This window comes from Pelodiscus sinensis, chromosome 1 (assembly GCF_052426305.1).
Source record: "Pelodiscus sinensis isolate ZL-2025 chromosome 1, ASM5242630v1, whole genome shotgun sequence".
NCBI lineage: Eukaryota > Metazoa > Chordata > Testudines > Trionychidae > Pelodiscus > Pelodiscus sinensis.
Genome location: NC_143052.1, coordinates 204694798 through 204719137, shown reverse-complemented (window position 1 = coordinate 204719137; position 24340 = coordinate 204694798). Strand labels below are relative to the sequence as shown.

At 38.5% G+C, this 24340-nt stretch overlaps 1 protein-coding gene across 12 annotated transcripts in view; it reads right to left on the bottom strand.

Moving 5' to 3' along the window:
* DMD (dystrophin) overlaps positions 1-24340 on the bottom strand; it is a 2135104-nt gene that overhangs the window by 1263523 nt on the left and 847241 nt on the right. For all 12 annotated transcript variants that reach the window (XM_075916549.2, XM_089775838.1, XM_075916586.2 and 9 more), the window contains 3 exons: positions 18461-18548; positions 5744-5985; positions 2429-2609 (listed from right to left, as the gene is read on the bottom strand). In XM_075916549.2, the coding sequence (XP_075772664.2) occupies positions 2429-2609; positions 5744-5985; positions 18461-18548 (511 nt within the window). The remainder of the gene's footprint in view (positions 1-2428; positions 2610-5743; positions 5986-18460; positions 18549-24340) is intronic.

Below are 24340 nucleotides of genomic sequence, written 5' to 3'. Positions count from 1 at the left end.
GTTCAACTTTTCATTACCAAATATCATCATATTTGATTTCTTAATTGGTCAATATTTATATTGATGTACTTCTTTACTGTCTCTAGTTCTTCACTCTTCCGGCTCCCATCCTGCCTGAAGCCTCACTAAACCCTGCAAGCAACATCTGCTTCCTTATGTTCATTGCCTTTTCAAAGAACAGAAGCACGCAAGACCCCCTATTAAAATATAAAGAAAAGGAAGACAAGCCACATTTTCAAATAGTTTCTGCATATTAAAAAAGCAAAACCAAAATGTGAGACAGTAAAAGTGTAAGGCCTCGATTATACAAATGTTGGTGACCATTTACGTACATTAGTAGTCTCGTTAACATCACTAAGATTACTTGCTTGAATAGATGATTTCCAACATGAGTAAAAAAGTTGCACAAGCAAGCTCTTTGTCCTATCTACACTGTAGGAACAGGTTTATAACCCACTGTAAAAACAGCTTCTAGCCCTTTGATATATAGGTAAGACCTTAAATTATGGTCTCTGGTTAAGCCTTTGCAGAGGCCTTGCTGTGTAGTCGAAGCAAAGACACAAGGCCTAGCTGAAGCCAAAACAGATAACAGGAAGCTCTGGGAAAACAGGATGGACACAGAAAAGCAGCCCTGTCTGTTTATAAGATAGGCAGCACAACACCAAATGGAAAGCAATAATTGGATACCACTACCATGAATTTCACATACACACCGAAGGTTACAGCTCTGCAGAATGCTTCCCAGTCTGCATCTGGCATGGAAAAGCACACCCAGCTGCCTTCTCAAGGCCAACCACGAATTGTTGCCAAGGAACTAGAGATAACATACCACTGTAACAAGCCCAACTTGCATATCTACCAGAGGTATATTCTAAATAATTGCTTGCTGGTATCTTACACTATCTTTTGCTTTTCCTTTATACCCCTAGACAAGCACCTATGGGCCACACCTATCACCTATTGGGAAGGCACCATTACTACTCCTACACATCCCGATCACAATGTAGCTATGCCTCACACTTCTTGGGGGAAGGAGCGGAGACATATGCTTCTTTTTAGTAATTGTGTTAGCCTGAGCCGTGGGCAGAGTTACTATGTAATCTTTTAAAATATTGGCTTATTGGCTCATGGTGCCTTGCTGTAAAACCTATCCAGGTGCTCAGAAACACCCACCCCATCATTTCCCTCTGCCCGTCAACTCCCTATATAGTCTATTGTAATTATTTACTTGGCAGTGTTCGCCAAGCCGAAGTGGCAAGCTGGCACTCTATCTGCGCTGTGTGTAATAAATCCTCCTGCTTGAATCTACACACTGTCTACATTTTTGGTTTCCAACATCCACAATACTAAATATTATTTTTAAAAACTTTCTTTATAATTCACATAAAAATACCTCAATGACTCTCCATATATAGATGCTACTAGTATTATTCAGTCTCTTTCAGAGTTAACCATCTGTGCTACATAGCTCTGATGACTAGATTGGCTGTTACAATCTGACTGCTTAGCATTTATTCCATGACAACCAAGAATGGTTGAACCTCTCTAGTCCAGCACCTTCGGGACCTGACAGGTGCTGAAGCAGAGATTTTGGGGAGTGCATCTCTCTATTTGTATTTAGTTAATGCGAATAAATGGAACAATGCTGCTTTATACAATGCTGCTTAATAATGTATGACTGTATTGATACACCCTTTATAAGCCTATACCTAGTCAAGGCTTATCAGCTATCTTCATAACAAAGTGTTAGTGTTGTTACATAAATTTATTTTATCTACTTATTTCCTTGTGATAATACAACAAAAACCAGGCTTATGTTTAGTAGCATTACCAACATTTCCACTACTTGCCAGGCTCTTAGAAGACATTTAGAGGTAATTTAGAGCTAAATAACAGCACAGAACAAACAGCCAGGACTGGTAGCTCTAAACAAACTATACAGGAACTCAGGAAACTTTATCACACCCATCGTAAGTGGACATCCAGCTAACTAAGATTATGCCGGATCATGGATTTTGCCACAATCTAGAGAGTACTGGACTAGAGAGGTTAAACCAGTAAAAGTAAATCTGATTTAATGGGATCATTATATGAAGGCTGTTTAATACTGCCAGAAAGTACTGCCCAATCTGACCTCACGTATGCTATTTTGGAAATGCCATGTGACAGGACAATGCTGAGTGAGAGCTGTGATTGCAAGTCAATCCTTTATTTCTTATGTGTCAACATTATTAAGCATGCAGTAAATTGATTAATACATATTTCCCAAAGACTGCTGGTCAGTTACAGAAGAAAAAAAAAAAAAAGACTACCACACTTCATTTTCCTTTTGTAGTGCAACATTGGGCAGAAATAAATAAATTAAATATATATTCATTTGCAAAAAAATTCATAGGTACAACAATTTCTAGTCATGAACAACACTTACTGGTCTGTAACTGCTTCTCTCTGGCTTGTACAGTGGCGAAAACATGCTTGAAGTGGTTAATAAAAGCTACAAGGTCTGCATCCAGAAACATTGGCCCTTGCTCTTTTTCTTTCAGTGCTTTACTTTGAACCTTTAGCTGCTCAATTTTAGGCTGAAGGGCTGACAACCGGGAAGCTTCATCCTGTATGGTAAACACAAATGTTCCTGAATAAAACAATCCTACAAGTGATTTCTCATGAAATCACCACTGTTTTTATGGAATAAAAGAAGGCAAGTGAACAAGATCAGGTATTTCTAATTTCTGGAACAGATAATGATGATGAGAAGAACTGAAGTACTAGATAACTTCTTTCACCTTCCTTCCATGTTAGGATTATGTGTATGGATATATATATATATCACCAATGTTTTGTCCAGTGAAAACAGTGATGTCCCTCAAACATCATTGTTGCATGATCTTCATCAAATGTCAAATTTAAGAACAGTTATTCATTTGTGGTATCAGATATGAAACTATTTTCTTATAATAAGAATCAGAAATAATAATTGTATAAGTGAACATATTACAAAATCGTAATTGTTGGTTATTATTCACATTTTAATGGTGACTACTGCAGATGTCTTTGTATAAGAGTGGAGTGGTGTGTAATTCAAATATTCCATATGTGTTATAAAATATGCTTATGATATGCATGTGTTGTAACTGAGGTATGCTTTATGCAAAATGTCTCATGTGAGATATCATTAGAAAGATTATTGGATACGATTATCCCATTTATATGCATGTGTCATTTTTGTAGATGAAGATCACCTGTGTATCTGTATTTCATATTCACTGCTTTGGGTTACTCCTACTGCTGACACTTCAGGGATAACAACAGAAAATCCAGACCGAGATTGATGGCCCATTAACAAGAGACAATGCACTGTTAAAAGAGTTTAGTTTTCCTGCAAGTCTGTGGGTCAGACCATGAAGAATTCCTACAGGGGCCCTGTAGAGATAAGTCATCATGTCACCTGATAGAGAACCCATCTTGAATTCTGCACTTTTCTACAAAGAAGTGGAGGGAATCAAACAAAGATTTTCCACCGTAAGGAAATTCTATCTAAGGCAGGGGAAGAAAACAATTGTTATTTTCATCTTGCTTCTACTTCTGCCTCCCTTTTGAAAACAAAAGGATTGTAAATGAAAGGATAGGGAAAGAACTGCTGGGACCAGGCCAGAAAAGACACATCTGGCCTGCGAAGGAATTTTCTTGAAATATTTTGGGTGAGAGATCAATATTTTTAGCTATTTTTTGTGTACTTAGCATTATTTTCTTATTAATTGCTTTGTTCTGTTTGCTACCTGATTGACCCCTGAAAATACACTTTTTTCATAGTTAAATAAACCTTATTTCTGATTTATAATATACCCCAGTTTATGTACTATCTAACCAAGAAGCGGGGGTGGGAGTGGGAATGGAGGAGAGGATATGTATACCTTTCTTCACAGTGAGGAAGGAGGCAAACTGTATTTAATTTTTGGTTTGTCCCCCAAGGGAGGTGGTGAGCTTCTGAGTACTGGAGTAAATCCCTTAAGCTGAGTCCTCCCAGACCAGATCCAATTGCCTGCATCTGTAACTAAGTGTGGGGTGCCCTGTGGGTTTTTCTTAGTGCCTGGCTTAACAAGACCAGATAAAAGGGGACCCACCTGGCAGAGAAGGGAGGCTCAGTGGTGTCTAAGCACCTCAGGTGCCATCCCAGAGGTCCTGTCACATGGAGAAAATAGTTTGGTATTGACCAAGCTTCCCTAGAAAGTAGAGATGGTCTCAAGTTGCAAATTGCAGCTCTGCATCAAGATTTTGAACATCTCATAATTTAAGGGAGATCAGACATGGGGTTTTTGAATTGGACATTTAAAGATTTTTTTTTTTAAATCACAAATCAAATCTTCGTTAGGCTTAGTGTTTAAACAATGCCCAGATTTTAGGAAAGTTATGCTTAAAGCTACTTTCTTTGATAAATTCTTTATTAACATAGAGATGAATTTATAATTTATGATTACCAAAAGCACTTTAGGGACATGGAAATGAGCATTAGTCTATAGAGTGAGTCACAGTTATAAATAAATCTATAAATAAATGCAGCCTGATTCTCCACTGCACTGATTTCAATAAAGTGACACCAGCCTTAATTTGGTCTAACAAGTGCAGAAGAAAGCCCACTGTAAGCAAATTAAAAAAAAAGATTGGTGAACAGGATACGTAAGGAGCTCTCTACACTTGTTCCTGTGCACAAAGGCTATTCAGAACTTCAAATAAGCCTATGTTTTATGCTCCCTTCTAGGACCCCTATTGTGCCACTTGTCACAAAGAGGCCAACCAGGAAAAGGTAATGCCCAGGACATGATTCTACCACCCCCACTATAGACTTGTTCAGGACCAGAAAAAAGGGCAAGCTTCTTGGTAATACCCTACACATGCTGGAAATATTGCCTTGGAACTCTTCTTGAGTCAGTCTCAATTACTCTTGGGAACTTCAGGATGCCTAATGGCAGACAGGGCAGAAGGTAGCAAAACTGACACCCTGCTTGACACAGCAGGAGTAGAAGAAGGCTCTATGTAATTCCTTGTACACACATCTGAATGCTTTAAATTTTTTTAAATTGATGTCATGAAGCCATCTGTGAAAAGATTACCTTCAGATTGTTACTACTGTAGCAGGATTTGCCATAATTATGCAGAATATTCTACTGCAAGTCCCTTTTTCAGCAAAGCACTTAGTTTGTAAGTGCTCTGCTTATCTAAGAACTAATTAAGGTGTGTTAAACTTGTATTAAAAGTCCAAATCCCAGAAGGGTTACATCAGAGGACAAACTAGCAAAGTATAGTACGTTCGATTACCAAGGAAGTCAGTTACTTTGAGGAGCAGCTTTTTCAAGTCTTAACAGGCACTTATTTTTATTGCCCAAACATAAATGTGTAAATTAAATTATTTCTAACTATGATCTTAAGATGCTGCATAACATTCTGATCATATGTCTATAACAATCCAACATATATTAAAACTACAGTAGAAAAAACAAGCATTAGTTATTTGCTGATAAGAACTAAATTTATAATTTTAACATCTATACACTGCATTGTGTCCCCTGCCCTTTTACGCTCATCATCGTTACACTTCAGGGACCATGCATTGACAACACTCAGTTTTGAAACCTATAAAGACTATTTTTCAACCTCATAATGAAAAACTCACAGCGATCATCTGTCAAAATGTAGAAGAAATACACATCAAGTACAATAATGAAAGGGATGGAAAGTAACTGCTAACCTTGCATTTTTCTAACTGTATTTTTACTGTAGCAGGATCTGCTGCTGGTGTAGGTTGTGCTTTCAGCCAGTTTTCAGCAGTAATTGCTGTCTGCTCCAGTTGCTGCAGCTGGGAGTAGAAGGCAATGATGTTATTTTGGTACTCCAGCCATGCCAGTCTCTCACTTAGCAACTGACAGAACTCAATCCAGCGACTGTTCAACTGCTCTGAGGCTTGTTTGATGTTGTCAGCATTAAGGCCCTCTAGAAAGAAAGGAGGGGGAAAAGTTCAGTGCTTATTTATCTTTAAGTCCAAAATAAAAGAAGCCGGGAAAGAATTTAACAGCTCATTTTCTTTATATAAATGTATGCATGTCATATTATTGGAGAGAGCATTTACAACCTATTGTAAATTGTTGGAAAGATATTGCTGTTACTATGGGAATGAATCATAATAGATGATTGCCCATACTAGGAATAAAAGGGAAAGAGGAGCTAGAAGGAAATAACTGAACTACTCTGAGAAATAATAAAATGCCTAAAACTTAAATTATTGAAAACTTTATATGGATTGAAATTACATTTCAGTACTTAGGGGCGGCTTATCAAAATCTCCAAATGGTTTAGGAGCAAAAATCCAATGGGATTTAGGCTTCTGAGTAATTTAGTGTTTTTAAAAATTCCACCTTTAGCATTTGTATTGCATACCTCACATAAATTCAACAGTCACCATTACTGAAACAAGGCATAGTAAGCAAAAATTTACCAGTAATTTAGCACTTGCAATAAAGTTATTTAGAGCTGTAAAGATATAACAGAAGACTTGGGGTTTCACAGTGAACAATATAGGTATCAAAAGTAAGGCAAAGGGGTTTTCCCTAGCATAATTTATAATTATTCTGAAATCTGGAATTTAGACATACATTCAAAACTAATCAGAGTAGTATCATTAATTTGAGTAGCTGATATTTGCTTCATATATCAGGAGGCTATGATGTCAGAAACTATAAAGATATCAGATGGAGCAAAGTGCTAATATGAACATTCATACTACTTCTTCCTGGCATGATTTGCAATTATACTTATAGCGATACTGCAGATAATGAATTCAGAGTTCATCAGTCATAGTACCAAGGAGCTGGGCACCTTTAATAACCTCACCATTATCCCTATGGGTCAAAACTGCAGAAAAACAAACCCTCCAGTTCATCAAAATCCTAAAATACCATTTTCCCCTAATCTTTACTAACACAGAGGTTCAATAAGACAGAAGCCTCACAGCTAAACATCAGCATAACTGTCTCAAAATCAATAGCTTGTTCCTTCAAGCCTGTGTGGGCTTTGGTACATGTGGAGTAGGTCAATCTTTTTATTTTGAAGAGAAATAGATTATAACAATGCCTCATTCTGCCTCTTCTTCCCTCCTCCCCCCATTCTCTTGTTATAATTACAAAGCAATTCAGGTATCTGATGGCAAAGATATAACCTCATTCATAGCACAGTGAGGTCCTAACCCACAAGTGGGGGCTCTACTACTGCAATGCAACTTACTAAAAATTCACAGAGATCTTCCATTCTAAAAAGATCTCTGTTTATTCTTAGGAATATACAAAAACACTTTACAAATCTTGTTAAAATTTCCAAGGACTTGAACTTTCATACTCAACAATATTTTGGGCTGGATGCTCTGCCATGCTGCTCAGTTTCTTTGCACATCTCTCTGGCCTTCAGGTATACTCTGTGGTATAACCAACTGTGGGCTGCTGTGTCGTATGCCTCTTGAAAAGTGGTTGTCCAACACCTGAAAGTGGCTGGAACAGCAGTGCCCCAGGACATGTCATTTTCTACTCCTACTATGCTCTCTCCTGCCTAAGCAAATGTTGCATGATTTAGAAAAGAAAGCCAGGAGTCACGGGTGGAAGAAGCTGCCATGCTGCTGCTCTTCATGGCTTGGCCAGCACTCCAGTTCAGAGGTGGCCACAATTGTACTCACAAACAAAAAAGGCTGATGTTTGGGAGAGGGAGCACACTGATTTTTTGTTTGGGTCAGGGAGAAAAGAAAGGTCTGAGGGAGCTTGAGGATAGCAAGAAAAACAGTACCTCTGATACATGTTTCCTGTGAGGCATGTGAGGGAGGGAAGGCATTGAATATACTTCTGGAACCAAGTAGCAAACTGCATTAGTATTTTTGATCTGACATTTTTGGCATTAGTGGATTGGGGTATACAGTTGCATTAAGCATATGTTAATATTTAATTAGGATATGACTAAGTACAAAGCGGTAGCATGATCCTGCACACGGAGTCAGAATAGACTCACCAGTAGTAGAAACAAGTGCACTAACAACACAATAGCAGGTACACATGTTGCTATACTACACTGAACCAAATGGTTTGTTTCAGCAATTGGTTCTGTCTTGCCTGTAGATTTGGGCATGAATTCCGAGTACCAATACATTGATTAAATGCCTGAGAACCAAAAAAGAGGTACAAGATCCCAGATACATCCTGCTTAACTGACCCTAAACTCGGTAGACACTGTCTATGATTTCATTTGGGATAAGAAAAAAGGTCATTTTAAAATGCTTACTGTTAAAGTTGTCTTCTAATTACTATGAATTTGGGGCCTTGAACTATCTGATTCAATGACAGTTTTTTCCCCAATCCTTCCAGTTAACTATTTAACATCCCTATAATAAAGACAGTTTTCAGCTAAAATACAATCAGAGATGGTCATATCTTCATTTAGTAAGATAAAATATTATTTAAATGTATAGTTGATACATTTTTAGATTTAGATCACGGTGTTAAACTAAAATAGTGAGAGTTAAGAATTTGACATTTGTTTTCTTGTTTTCATTGTTTTTCCGCAGTTATCAATGGTTCACAATCAAGGAGGAAGGGCCTATTCATTAGGGTCTCAGATGGAACCATTCTGGGTCCTCTTTAAAGTAGATCACAATCTAAATATGAATGAACTGTTGCCAAAAAAAGTAATATCATTCTGGCATGTGTTAGCTGGAGTGCTATAACCAAGACACTAAGTATTCTTCTACTCTAATTTGCACTGATTAGGACACATGTGAAGCACAGTGTTCTGGGTGCCATATTTCAGAAAAGATGTGGGGAAAAAAGGAGAAAGTCCATCAAAAAAAAAAACCAACAAAAATTATTAAAAATTTAAAAAACCATGACCTATGAGGAAAGACTATTAAAACTGAGTTTGTTTAGTCTGGAGAAGCAAAGAGAGAGGACAGAACAATGCTCAAGTACATAAAAGGTTGTTACAAGCAGGAGAGAGAAAAATTGTTCTCCTTAACCACTGATGATAGGACATGAAGCAATGAGCTTAAATTGTAGCAAGGGAGGTTTGGGTTGGACATTGGGAAAAACTTCTTCTTAGGGTGGTTAAGCACTGGAATAAATTGCTTAGGAAGGTTGTGGAATCTCCATCGGGGAGATTTTTAAGAGCAGGTTAGACAATCACCTGTCAGAGATGGCCTAGATAATGTTTAGTCCTGTCACAAGCGCCAGGGATTGAACTAGATGACCTTTTGAGGTCCATTCCAGTCTATGATTCTATGATTCAGTGAATAGTGTTATTTCATTGCAGTCTACAAATGTTTAAAATCTTTTCATCCATACTGTTCAGATCAATTTTCCTGTCGCTTATTATTTTCTGGGAGTTACATATAAAAAAAATTGACAACCGTGTACAATGAGCAATGCAAAACCCATTCAGTGCTAATATGCTAAAATTTCAGGGATAATGAATCATAATCTTTTCACATTTTATATTCTAAACAGCCCTGATATACTCAGTGAATAAATATATTGCACCCAGAGGACATAGATCATTACCTGAAGTGCATCCATTAATTTTATTATCTTGTGTACTGTGCATAACAAATTGTGTTAGAATATTCTTAATTATATTGCGCCTTATATGCAACTACTTTGGGACTGTCATTTAAAATTAAGTCTACCTTGTCAAGTTTATTTATCATTAGACTTTGATTCAAGTTAGGATAATATAATATTGCCATTGATTTTCAGAGCCCATGACTCATAAAAGAATATTTGGAATGGCAACTTCAATGGGACATACTAATAAACTTCCTCCTGATCATGGTACCACTTCAAGTGTTGCAACATTGTATATTAATTTCACAATCATTTTAACACTCAACATTAGAAATTCACTGAGTATTCTTTGTGTTTTAGTAGGTGTTTTTATCCTAAATCGCTGTAACAATCAACAGTCCACTCACAAACCCCCATGGCCTGGGGGTGACAGACCCCTGCCATGCTTTATGAAATGGACTTATGGACATGAATATACATAACTCAAACATATTTCATGTAACTCATCAATCTTCATGTCATGATCTGCTGGTTCTGTTTATCTTTCTTTGATGTATGTATCATTTTTGCATGTAAAATTAGATAACATGGAGTGGGGAATACTTTGTGGGTTTCAAATGTGTGAATAAGAGACATGGAGGCTGTAACCCTCAACTGTTAAACTATCTCTTTTGTCCTTCAGTCTGAGCAGTGGTTGGTAGGGAGTGGCCTCAATTTTTCAACAAAAAGAATAGGAAAGCAGAGGTCTGGGTCTTTTGGCTGGGCTGTACCTAAAGGAAGGAGCCGAAGACCCCAGGGTGGGGGAAACAGCTCTGATTTGCAGTGGCAACTGGAAAAGAGGTTTTAGGGTGAGTTTGAAGAGTTTGTACTGAGGTTTCAGTGTAGAATTAGCCAAGTGTTTTTGTTTCTTTTGATTTGTAACCTTTGCTCTACCTGTTCTCACTTATTACTACTTAAATATGACTGCTTCACTTAATAAAATCATTTTTACTTTCTATCAGACCCAGTGTAAACAATTATTACTTGGAAGGGCAACCAGCGTGCACATTCCCCCTTTCATTGTGAAAGGTGGCTTGCTTAATTCTTTGGGGTTTGATCCCATCTGGGGAGTGCTATCTCAGGAGGCTGGGACCTAAACTGCATTCTCCTTTGTACCTGAAGAGGTTCAGTGTCTGTACTGCTTCTCAGTGGGAGCAGGGACCTCAGCTCAGGACCTTGGCTGGGGAAGACAAGCGGAGCTGGCCCAGCAGGACTGGGTGGTGAGGAGCCTCAGAGAGAAGGAAGGCAAGTGGCAGAGGCTGTGTCAGCACCCCGGGAGGCACTACCGAGGGGTGGTCTGTGACCGCACCCTCTCACACCCTGCTTCCTTCTTTCAGTTTGCCAGCGGACTTTTAAGTTAAGAACATTATAAAGTAAGTGAATGCATATGTGTCACATTATTGGATTTTAAGGGGAGTAGCGAAATCACTGTTGCGCCCACAGGAGAGTGTTTGCCCCAAAATCTACACAAAGTGAGCCATGTGAGGTGTCAAATGAAAGCTTATATTCTACTGATTCTATATGTGCTACTCATGTACTTGTATGATGTCTGTATGTGGAGTTATGAATATGGGCTCTGGGCTTGTACTGTAAATGTTCTCTGCCTGAAACAGAGCAATGGGCCTAGATTGCCTGTTGTAAAGAACAATTGTTCAGTCAATGACTATGCTAATTAGCAGGGCCCCAAGGACAATGGCTCTCAAGGAGGCCCATACACACCTGAGGAATTCATCTGGAAAACCTGCAAACTAGTCAGTATCTAATGGCTGCTGGCATGGGACACAGGGATTCATCATTTGTCCATGTGACCCACTCCAGCTTGGAAGGTACCAGAAATGGATATAAAGTGCCATGGGGCGGACTCCATCTTGTCTTCAATTCTGCTACTGATCCTAGATGCAGCCTTGTGAGGAACAGAGAGCCGGGAAGGATCATTAACCCATCCTGACATAGGATGTACACCAGAGACTTTTAAGATACCAGTCTGTAACATCTCTGCTGAGAGCCTTCATCAAGAATTTGGTGATTGGTGCATGTAATGTATTCTCCTTAACAACCTGATTCTCAACCTTTTCATTCTTTTATTAATAAAAAGCAACACATTGTGACGGACAGGGCTCGGTCCGGACACTGCTGAGGGCATCCATTCGGGGCAAATTGCTCAAAATCAGGGCTGTTTACAGCCCTAGACTGGAGACCTTTCTCAAACAGGTCACAAACCAGTCACACAGAGTGCTTCAGCTGCCAATATTAGATTGTAGATTGGCCCAGCATGATCTTGTGGGTAAGATCTAAAGTGTAAATTGACAAGGAATTTGTGGCTGGTTCTTTGGGACTGGGAGAATCCATTCGAGGTAGGTGAGATTGGGTTCTATAACCCTTCACCTGTTTGTAAGGCCCGGGGCTGATTGTGGCACAGGGAGAACTGGGGTGTCTGATGGGTTTTGCTTGTGAGGCTTCCTGATGGCTGGATTGGCAGATGAAGTGCTCTGTGTGACTAGTTTGTGACCTGTTTGGGTAAGGTCTCCAGTCTAGGGCTGTAAGCAGCCCTGGTTTTGAGCAGTTTGCTCTGAGTGGATGCCCTCAGCAGTGCCCAGACCTGACCCTCACAATATGTTGCTTTTTTGTGTGTGGCAGGGAGCAGGGGCGGCCTGTAGATGTAGGCAATTTTGGCAGTTGCCTAGGGCGCTGCGTTAAATGCGGTGCCCAGTGATGACGTCACGCCATTGAGAGCTATGGAGGTGGGGGTGCCGATTGTGCATTCTGCCTAGGGTGCCAGTTGCCGGCAGCTCTCCTCGAGCTGCTACTGGCAGGGAGGAGGAGTGAATGGAGGGGTTAAGAGAGACTAGAAGGCCCTTGCTGACATCTGACCAAGGAGAAGTAGAACAAGACGTTCTGTGAGGTACAGCCAGCACCTAAGAGTACATAAGAATGGCCGAACAGGGTCAGACCAAACGTCCATCTAGCCCAGTAGCCTGTCTGCCTATAGTGGCCAGCACCAGAGGGGGTGGACCGAAGACAATGATCAAGCGATTTGTCTCATGCCATCCATCTCCAGCATCTGACAAACAGAGGCCATGGATACCATTCCTACTCCCTGGCTAACAGCCTTATATGGACCTAACCTCCATGAATTTATCTAGCTTCTCTTTAAACACTGTTATAGTCCTAGCCTTCACAGCCAGCTCTGGCAAGGAGTTCCAAAGGTTGACTATACACTCTGTGAAGAACAACTTTCTTTTATTAGTTTTAAACCTCCTACCCATTAATTTCATTTGGTGTCCTCTAGTTCTTCTATTATGGGAACTAATGAATAACTTTTCTTTATTCACCCTTTCCACACCACTCATGATTTTATATACCTCTATTATAACCCCCCTCAGTTTCCTCTTTTCCAAACTGAAAAGTCCCAGTCACTTTAGCCTCGCCTCATATGGGACAAGTTCCAACCCCTAATCATTTTAGTTGCCCTTTTCTGAACCCTTTCCAAGGCCAAAATATCTTTTTTGAGGTGAGGAGAGCACATCTGTACACAGTACTCAAGATGTGTTCGTACCATAGTTTTATACAGAGGCAGTAAGATATTCTGTGTCTTATTTTCTATCCCTTTCTTAATAATTCCTAACATTCTATTTGCCTCTTTGACCGCCGCTGCACACTGTGTGGAAGTTTTCAGAGAACTGTCCACAATTACTCCAAGATCTCTTTCCTGATTGTCGTAGCCAAATTAGCCCCACCCCCTGACTATGAGTAGTGGAGATTGTTCCAGCAATGGCCAGGAGCAGCAGCAGAAATGTGAGAGAGGTTCTTCCAGGAGCCCTATGAATTTCTGAATTGCTATTTTGGCAGGATTCATCCCACTGTGGAGGCACTCACAGCCAGAAAAACAACAACCACTCCCACCGTAGGCATTTTCCTGACTGCAGCATCAGTTGGGAGAGAATCACATTTTACTAGATAGTAGTGATGACAAGAGTGCCTTTTACTCTAGACATTATTCTCCATCTCTCACAAGATGTGTGTCCATCATGCCCCTGTGGCAGTGGAGGTAAATATAGTGGTGGATGTCTGCCAGGGTCTAATCCTGATGAACTGCCACCATATTACTGTCCACCTGTGTTCTAAAAGTTGAACAAATTAAACTTCTCTCTTCCTTCCAGTCAACCAGCTATATCTCCCTCATTCCAACAGGCCCATCTAAATATCTGCATCAAATAAAAAGTGTGTTCTCTAATACCAACATCCTGTCATTGTGTGATGATATACCAAATGGGGAAGGAGGAAGGAATCTAAACATGGCACTCTCTCTGCAGAGTTCTGATCACCTACTCTGATAAAACCCGGGGCCCTTTGGAACTTCATCAGAATCCCCTCCTGACTCACAGGTACTAAAATAATTTGCAGATGACACAAAGTTGGGAAGCATTGCCAATACTAAGGAGGACAGGAATATCATACATGAAAATCTGGCTGATCTTGTAAAGCAGAATAGCAGAAATGGGATAACATTTAATAGTGCAAGGTGCAGGGCCATGCATTTAGGGACTAGCAACAAGAATTTTTGCTTTAAGGTGGGGACTTATCTACTGGAAGTGGTAGAGTAGGAGAAAGACCTGGGAGTCACTCATTGTGACCAACCAGTACAATGAGCCATCAATGTGATGGAGGTGAGAAAAAGGCAAACACAATCTTAGGATCCAGAAGGCAAGGTATTGTGAGCAGACATTGCACTTTAGCCACACGGTAATAATTATACATTTTCATTACTTTGTACTCTAATCATTTTGGAATTGTCTTTGCAGCTGTGGCGTGTGTGAAAACTCCATAAGTATTAGACTGAGCAGATATGAAGATTGTTTCCCTTGCCAGAAAGACACTTTCTCATCTAAAATTGCCCAGACGGGAGACTTCCTTCTTACAAAAATGGCTACACTATTGGTCTTGACAGTGTGTAGCCATATAATCTTGCTAATAGACTGTTAGGATGCATGGTATGAGCTCAGGAAAATTGAGAAGACCATGATCAGTTATACTCAATAGCTAGCTAGCTCAATAGCAAACTCCTAATGGGAAGACATGTTCTTTTCCACAGACTTGGAAGCCTCGTCTATCTTTAAAGAGCCACTCCCAACAATTATATACACCTCTTGCTGCTACTTTAAGCAATAGAGACAAGTGCCTTTCCTCCAAAACTACCTAAATAAAGAAGTGAGTTTGGACCTCTTCTTCTCACTATGTCCTCACAACCACTTACTGTATCATAATGCTAGCAGCATGCATGTACCGATTTGAGATGCTAGATGGGAACAGAACCAGGAGTTATAAGAGCAATTTCAGATGGCAGTGATTATCTCTCTGTCTCTAGGTGTTGATGACATGTGGGCTTTGGAACAAAGAAGCAGTGGTGTCATAATACCAGTTCCCGAAACTACTGGTTCTCCAACTGAGGCCAAAAGTAGACACCAAAAAATACAGTTGCAATTGTCACTGGAGCAGTGAAGGGCAGTCCTGTTCCCACCAGCTGTGAGGCAAATTAGATGGAAGAGTTGTGGGTTTTTAAAAAATATTTTCTTATGTACCCTACATGGCTCCTGACTCAATAGGCTCAATGTGCAAATAGCAAATACTGCCATATAAGCCTTGCACAATCCAGGGAAAATATTCTTCTAGGCCAAGCACATTATTTTTGAAAAACCCATTAAAACAAAAGGAAAAAAAAGGAAAATCTGCTATATTGTGTACATGACCAACCATGCAAAAGATCATGATAAGGACTCAGTGCCAAATAAGGTAGAAGTCTTGTGAGATTCTACCTCTCAGTCTTTTTTCTGTGTTGATCCTATGTGTTTATAATGAGGCCATTACAATCTATCTTTGAAATATATGACAATCACTAGGTACCCTTGGAAAGAGAGGGCCATTTACTTGAGACACTGTGCCTACAAACTGAAGTTGGGGTAATTCCACAATCACCAAGGCCAGGCCTGCTGATGAGGGTTAGGGAGCTAAACGGGATGGGATGGGACGGGTCCCCCCCGGGCCCAGAAATTCAAAAGTGCCTGGGCTTCTGGCCATTGCTGTTGATACTGAAGCAGTGGCAGCAGCCAGAGCCCCAGGCCCTTTAAATCACTGCCAGAGCCCCATGTGACATACTTTGGGCATTCCTGAAGAATGGGGTAAGGGAAGGGGGAGCAGCAGGGGAGCGGTGCAGTCTAAGCAGAGCTCAGGGCAGGCTGCCCCAGCCTTGCCCCTTCAGCCTAAGATTCTGTCTCTTCCAGGAGCATGGAACCTGCACCCCCACTCGTCCAGAGGCCTCTCCTCTGACCTAGACTCAATCACATTTGGTTAGCATGGCAGCTTAGCGTTTTATTCACTTGTGAAGCTAAGTTCTTGGTTCTTTATCACAACAATTAAAAAACCCATCAACTGCAAACAACAGCCCACTCAATTTCCATCTCCACTCTCTGGTCAGTGATTCCTTAACTAACTGAAAATTTATTTAGGGGCAGTTGTATTGCAACTTTACTGTGTAGGCCCAAAATTTCAGAAGAACTGAAGATCCGAAAGTACTGGCAGCTGTGGATGTTCAGACCTTCTAATAATCAAGCCCTGTGAGTTTGTCTGTAAGAAGTTGTCCAACAGCTTCCTCCAGGACACTTTCTCCTTGCCCGTATTCTTCAGAACCACAGTTAAGAAAACGTTTTTGTTATTATTGTTTTCTAATGCCTAATTTACTGTGTGCAATGACTATATAATAAAGAAAATAAAGCATGCTAAACAGCAATACTGGAGGATATGCTAAGGAAGAGGCTGTTTACACTTGGCTTGTGTAAAAATGATATTGCAAAACGAACATAATATTCAACCCACTTAGGTCCAGTCTGCCCTAACAAATAATGCTGCTACATCAGTGGGGCAATGCACAAATTAAGGTGAGTCAGCATAGTAGAATCTCCCTTTAGTTACTAGCAAATTAATTTGTATATTTTATTATAGGGGTGGGAATTATTTAATGTAATGTAATAAAGATGACAGTTTCTGACCTTGTCTAATCAAGTGGCACTCAAAAGTAGGTAAACTAACATAAAACAAAGCACTGCAATTTATCTTCAGTGTACATGTCATGTTTTACAATATAAAACTTTTCTTTTGCTAGAAAAAAAATCTAGAAGCTCATAATTTTTAGACTTCACTGATGTATTAATAGGAAACTTGACAAATTTCCTGTTATAAAAAGTAAGATAAATGTCTTTTTAAATTGAAATTGTAAATGAATAGTAAATTAATTACATTTGAATTTTTACATACCAGAAATCTCTTCCAAAATATAATTTGGAAGTCTGTTTACTCTGCGGCAATATAAAATAGTGCAAAGCCATGTAAATTGATAATAGAATTAATTTTCAAAATGGTCAAAAGAATTTTGATTATATTGAAATACCTGCTCTCTGAAATAATTTCAAATGAGCAACAGTCTCTTCAAAAGTTTAATAAAGTCAGAAAATAAGATTAAAACCTTTTGTTTCTATTCAGAACATACTATTAACACGTAGTAAACTACTGTGAACATTGTAGTTTGCTATGTTTCCTTTCATTGTAGAAAGGTTATGTTTTTGTATGCACCCCTTTCCAATTAAGAGCCCTAAGATTAAATAAGAAGAAGAAAATTGTGATGCTAACAGATTGCCAGATCAGGCTAGAGCAATCGGGCAATTCACTCATATCTGAATACTAAAGCAATGCTAAAAGGTTATATCTTGTTAAAACCAATTCACTTGTTAGATCAAAAGGAGATGCTGATTGTATTGTTTTCGCCTATCTGCATTCTGTTGTCTGCTGTCACATCACATATAGTTCCATTAGTATTCTTGTAATTAGATAATCCTAGATCAAAGGTATATTACTTGACGTTTAAACTTCATGAACGTGAATGAAAGATTCTTTGGATTCCTGCAACAAAATGCATTATATATGCATCTGTAATTGGACTGCCCATGAAACAGAATTGGAGCCTTGGAACTGTAAAAAAAGAAGCATGCTAACTTCAAAGCATGGTTCATGGTGTTCAACGATGCAAAATCCACAACCCACTCCCTGTTTAGTCAACAGAGGAAAAGTACCTGATGTGATCAAGGTATTTGCCAGATTGATTTCCAGGCAAAAGATTGGATTAAAGGACAACCTTGTATATCTGAGCTGTTTTGGATTTTAACAAGGTGAAATACTGAAAAAATGGATAGAGATCCCATCACCATATCCTTGGTATCATATTGCATTTATAAACTTTGACTCACCTGTTAATGTATTTTACTTGCTTTCACCTTTCAATAGCTCTTTTATTTTTCTTAGCTAATATATCTTTAGTTTGTTTGCTACAGAAATGGTCTTTCAGCATCGATTTTGGTATGAGAGCCAGAGTATCTGCTGACCTGAGGTAACTGACCATTTGAGATCAGGAGTAACCTATACTGAGGTTTTTTTTCTTTTAATAGCATTTCATTAAAAATTTCTTTTTCTCTGTATGGTAAAGAAGGGCTGAAAAATTTAGGGGGAGTGTAACTCCATAGTCATATAGGGATAGTAATCCAGGAGTGCACATTTGCTACTATTTTAGTGAAATCTAATTGCAGAACATAGTCAGTTTGGGGTGACTGCTCTGTTTTCAGTCTACTGTGAGACTGGCTCTCTCAGTAATAAGTCATTCTAGATAGTGTGACAAAAATATAAAGCAAAATTAACTTACTGTAATACCATTCTTAAAGTGATTTGCTAACATATTTCTTGTGTATTTATTCCATCCTTAAAATCATCATCTAATTTAATCCCCATGTCATTACCATTCACCATCTGTTCCACCAAGGCCTCAGCTGATCTGCTGGTGTCTTGCAGTTTCCTGTACTTCTCAGGCTTTTCTCGCTCGATGGCCTGTAGCATGACAGAAAAGGAGAAAATTTAAACAGAGATTTTGAAGCCACCAAATAATGAATCTCTACAACCTCTGCTGTCATGAAATGTTTTTACCTTGTTGAATTGCCCTCCTAACCTTATTTGGACACAGAGCAAACAGAACAAATGTAACAAACTTGGATATGCTTCTGGGCACGTAAAGTTAGGAAAGAAAAGTCAAATACATAAATATAGTATGGGTATTTATATAGAAAATTCAAATTGTTCAAAGTCCAGGTTCTGAGAATGAAAAAAAATATATTTAATAGGCATTTCATAAAGAGAAATATGAGACTTGATCCTTTACGGTGGTGCGTGACCTCAGTTCCCACAGATTTCAACATGCCCAGAGGGCGCATAGGCTATTAACAGCATTACTCAGAGTGCTGCAGGATTAATCTCGTGTGGCTTTGACTTATTTGCTTACTATGTGTTAGCCAACATTTTCAATCTTTTCCAGCTAAAGGTAGGCATCCTAATCCGTATTGAGGTATACTTAAGGTATGACTTCACTGTTGAGTTAACTTGAACTTTTACTCAAGTATTGTCCTGCAAAAGTCCTCAGTGATGCTAATGTAATAAAACGAGTCTATTGGTGCACATTTTATATTAAGCCTGGGACTTCAGAGAATCACATTCCACTGCCTCCCACAGTCCTATTCACACATACCAGAGGCCTACTGCTACCTTACTGTATGTTTTATGCTGTCATCTATTATTATAAATACCTTTAGTCATCCATTTTAATAAAACATCCCCTATAACAATATACCAAATTTTATAGAGTATATTTATACCAATTTTGTGAAAGTAACGCATCTGAAAAAAAAGAGATGACAATTGATGTTTAGTGAGGAATTAAGCTGGGGAATACTTTGGGTTTGGTAAGCATATTATAACTAATGCTTGATAGTGTATTGTGGTATCCATATTTTATAAGAATGGGTTTAAGATGACTATATTACTCACTCATGACTTGTGAGTTATTCCTAACAAGTACAAATAAAATCTTTATATCACACTGTCATATACTTTATAGATATATGTCATATACATTATAGAAAAACTATTGTAGAAATGCACTTTAGAGAGATTTTAAAATGTATGTGGGATTTTTTTTATTTTATGGTTTTTCCTCACTCTGCTTATAAAGCTAGGTGATGTTGTTACCATTAATCTAACGGTAGAGTGCTCAGAAGAAGTAATAAAAACTTTTCATATAGGTACATTTATATAAAAATGTATATATTTATATACTGTAGAATACTGATTTTTCTAGTATACAAATGACAATACATTTAAATCTGTGATCCTAAACCCTTCCACAGATAAGACAGACATACTGCGAGGCCCAGAAGGTTTAGAAATTCCCCTTTCATAAGGTAAAAAGGTCTTGTTTCCAGAAGATAACAGACCTTTCATAGTTCTGCCATATTTACATATATAAAAAAACATGTCATTGGCCCAGGACAACTTTCACTTTCTGAGGTCCTAAGTTAGTTACTCTGGGGGCAGAAGGAGAAAACTTTTATCCCTGCTTATCGATGCAGATTAGTATAATCCCACTTTTATCATGTGCTCCCACCAGCTCTCTCCTGTATCCAACAGTTATCTAACTTATTCTTAGATTGCAAGCTTCTAGAACTTTAGTTTCCTTAGATGCATGTACAGTGCTTAGCACAAGTGGGCAAAAAAATCCATAGGTGCTAATACAATCTGAACAAATAGTAATTGTCATCCTCTTGGTTGATTTATATTTTTATTAATTCACTTTTTTTTTTTAAAGTGGACCAAGATGATGGTAAAGATAAATCCCATTAATGCTGGCATAAGGAGTGCAGGATTGATTATTTCATCTAAATTGCATGATGAACTGAAGTACCACTTTAATTAATTGAATTAATTAATTAATGGGAGGTGTATCTCTCTCTCAGACACACGTTCACTCCTATGTGCATGTGTATCCACAGAACAAAATCAGAAATATAATCTTTAGGTCATATTCAAATGTCTGAAAATGCCTATCCAAAACAAAGTCTGCATCATTGAGACACCGTTTAAACAGAGACCACATATTTTTCTACAGATCTCAACATTATTAATTCTTCAGGCTCAACAGTACAAAGTGAATGAAATAACTTTTTAAATATTTATGGTTAGCCTCACAACTTATTTCCCCATGTCTTATAAATGGTGCATCACCCATCTCTGCACTGAATGAAGCAACGGTCCTGTCAACACCTCTCATTTATCTCTTCAACCCTGCTTTGTTTAATATGCATTTCTCACCTTTTATAGTGAATGAGTCAGTTCTCTTCTGGAGCCATGGCTCATTCGCTACCCAAGTGTGTGAAGTTAAGGTTGTGCAGAAAACCTTAATTTTTGGCATTTGCAACCCTTGAGTGCTATACATCAGAATCTTAACAGCAGCATTACTCAAACATTTTCTGATGAAAAGTTTATGGAAAATTGTATTTTATTTAATAAAATCAATATTTTACACAAAATATATCAATCAATTTTTCATCTTTTAATATACCTGGAAATATTTAAAAAATTACAAAGCAAAGTATTTGTGGGAAAACATACTTATTTTAAAGAGTTTTTAAATGCACATTTTCCCTCATTTTCTGAATATGCCTTAATTAATAAAAGCTGTAATACAAGTCAGAAAGTGTGGAAAAATCTATTTTCATACGCATTATTATTGTTTTCCAATTTCTGCCAGTTGGCAAACAGTAATAGAACATTTGAAAGTGTGACTTTGAGAGAAACAGCACTGCTTGTATATTTAAGTAGTGTGTTACAACTCAAATGTGACCATGTTACATTTAAAAGTGAAATGTGTTTTTTCCTCACCTTCCTACTTTTCATTCCTGTTTCCCAGCTTGTGCCACTTTAAAAAGTTGGGGAAATGGTAACTAAGTATTGGGAAGTGGCCATAACACAACTGCTCCACACTTTTTCTGCTGAAAAAAAAACTGGAATTTCCAATGAAAAAATTCAAATGAGGGTTTTGCAAAAGAAATTCTGATTTTCCAGTCAACTTTACTTAACTGTCCTCTTTATAAAAAAACCCCCAACAAATGGTCTGGTAGCATTTTATAGACTAACAAAATATGTAGATGGTATGATGAAAGCTCATGATGGTATGATGAAAGCTCATACATGTTTTGTTAGTCTATAAAGTGCTACCAGACCATTTGTTTCTTTTCCTGTAACAGACTAACCCGGCTATCCCCTGAAGCGTCTGTCCTCTTTATGTACGGTTATTTTATAAGTACTTTGTTGGCTTTTAAAAAGCTCTGTGATAATAGTAGTAATCAGGTGCATCTATTTTCTAGTCAGCAGTAGAATACTTCACTCCTATGCTTATTATCCCCACACAATGAGACAACAGTTCATGCCCTGCCTCTTCATGAAAATCTGGTAAAAGTTCAACTACCGTATTTTATTCATATATAACAGTTTCATCTTAGAGTAACCAACATTTAAAACGTTTATTTATATAGTGATATGGCAGGCACCAGTCACAAAAATTAAAAATCCTTGATTTGGTTAATCAATTGTAATGTAGGGAGTCATTCCTCACTCCATGATACGGGCCCAATTCTGGAAAACTAGGAAACTACTATTCAATCATATGATTTTATTTGGTAACTATTATCATATTACCATGTCTACAATGAAAACACTAAACCAATTTTAAATTGCTGCTGTCCAATGCCTGGTTTCGAGGAATCAGCAGCGTTCAACTTCCTTTAAAGAGGTTGTGATCCAAACATAGCACATCTGTAAAGTAGCTATAAAAGATAGCTATAAGAGGAATGAAAGAGAATTTAAGATCTTGACATTGCTAAAGGGGCAAATGTAAGTGGTTTGTGTAATGTGCATCATGAACTCTCACATAGTTCCTAAAGTTTGGAGTTTTGGTAAGTTTAAAATTAATTCTAGTTTTTCAGGCTTATACATGTTATTTTCTTAACTAACTACATCACTGTAAATATTTTTTACTATTAAATTACTGATATATTTTCAAGCTTGGCTTCTTGGTGACTTCTTAATGAAGTTTTCTGTCTAGTTAATTTTAATTATTTTCTCTACCTGAGCATTTGGATTCATCGTAACAAGGGAATTTGTCATTATGGCTGAAGGGATACAAGGAACACTAGAAAACATTGCTAAAATTGTTGTCTGTGATGTAGATACCACAGATGAAATTCATAAAGATGTGGTATGCAGTAAAAGGTTTTATTGGTATTCATGTTAGATTACCTGCATTATGTATAGGGTCATCCCATAATGAAATCTTCATACTATATAGCCATGTATTTCTGACAAAGTACCACTTAAGGCCAAAATAAAAAAAAAAAACATCATTAACTTCAGTGGACTTTAGATCAGGTCCATAAGCTCTCTCTTTTCCTACGTGTGTGAATAAACCTAGTATGTATGTACCTATGCACATGTGTATGCATGTTGTGACAGGATCATGCCAGAGAGCTAGATTTGAAGGGGAGAGAGGCATCTCTAAAAAACAGAAACAGCCCCAGCTACTTAGGAGGGGATTACTTCAGGGCAGCCAGGAGCAGCTGACCCAGAGTTATCATGGGTGGAGTGGGAGCATCTGAGACTGGGCTGCTCTAAATCAGGAACACCTGATCTCACTTCAGGCTGCCACGGGGCTTTTAAAAAGCTTTTCCTGCTGGGAGTCAGGGAAGCAGTGGAAGAGCAGATTGGAGTGAGGTGGAGAGAAACTATAACAGATAAGGAGAGAATCGGAGAAGTTAATAAAAAGATGTCATCGTTGCCAGAGACAGCGGGGAAGGTGACAGGATCCAATAGGAAGTGTTTGGATACCTTTCCCTAAGTAGCCTGAGAGTTTCAGCTGGTGGCTGGGGAGGACTGCTAACTCAAGCAGGCCAGGGGGTACCTACCCCAAAGCCCTTCTAGCCAAGGGACAGATATCCAAACTGCAGCAAGGGCAAGAGGGGGCTGTGCTACAGTACCTAAACTGTCAGTGAGATTGTGGGTTGAACAGGGGCATAGAGCCTAGGAATGGGATTGACCTTGCCACAATGTTTATATATATATTTACGTGTGTGTGTGCATGTAACAGTGTAATATATGTATACAGATAGTCTTTTTGAATAATCATTTCTATAATGTTTGGGGTTTTTTTTCTTTAACACTTGTAATTAAATAGTCATAACCAACAGATGATTTTTTTTTTACTCTTCAGATGCAGATTTCAGCAGGCAGCCCAAATCCCATCATCTTATTATTTCATGTTTTACAGAAATAAAAGTGAGAACTGGCAGCCAGAAGTTGTGAAAGCTCCTGTTAATTTAAGGTGCTGGCTGCCACTTCTCACCTCTGCTTCCATTTCCAAGGAGAGAGAGTTTGTGTCTTAAAAGAAAATCAAGTACAGGCGAGTTTTCAAATCTGGCTATTTAAAAAAGTTCCCTCACTTCACTTCTGCCAGCAGCTCACCAGTGTCCATTACAGATTTCATCACCTAGTCATCACTCCAAACACTTGAACTCAACTTCCAATATTACCAAAATGGAGAGAAGGACCATGCAGGAATTTAATCCAACACACTCCCAGGTCATCATGTATCTTGGCAAAGAGCTCTTAAAATATAGTGCTGCTACTGGCCTCCCACCCTCAATACTCTGCCTCACCATCAACAAAAGAAAAGCCAGTATAAGAGCCCCACGAGAGGCTAGAACAAATGCAGCTGAGAACCCCAGTTGGGAGCAGAAGAA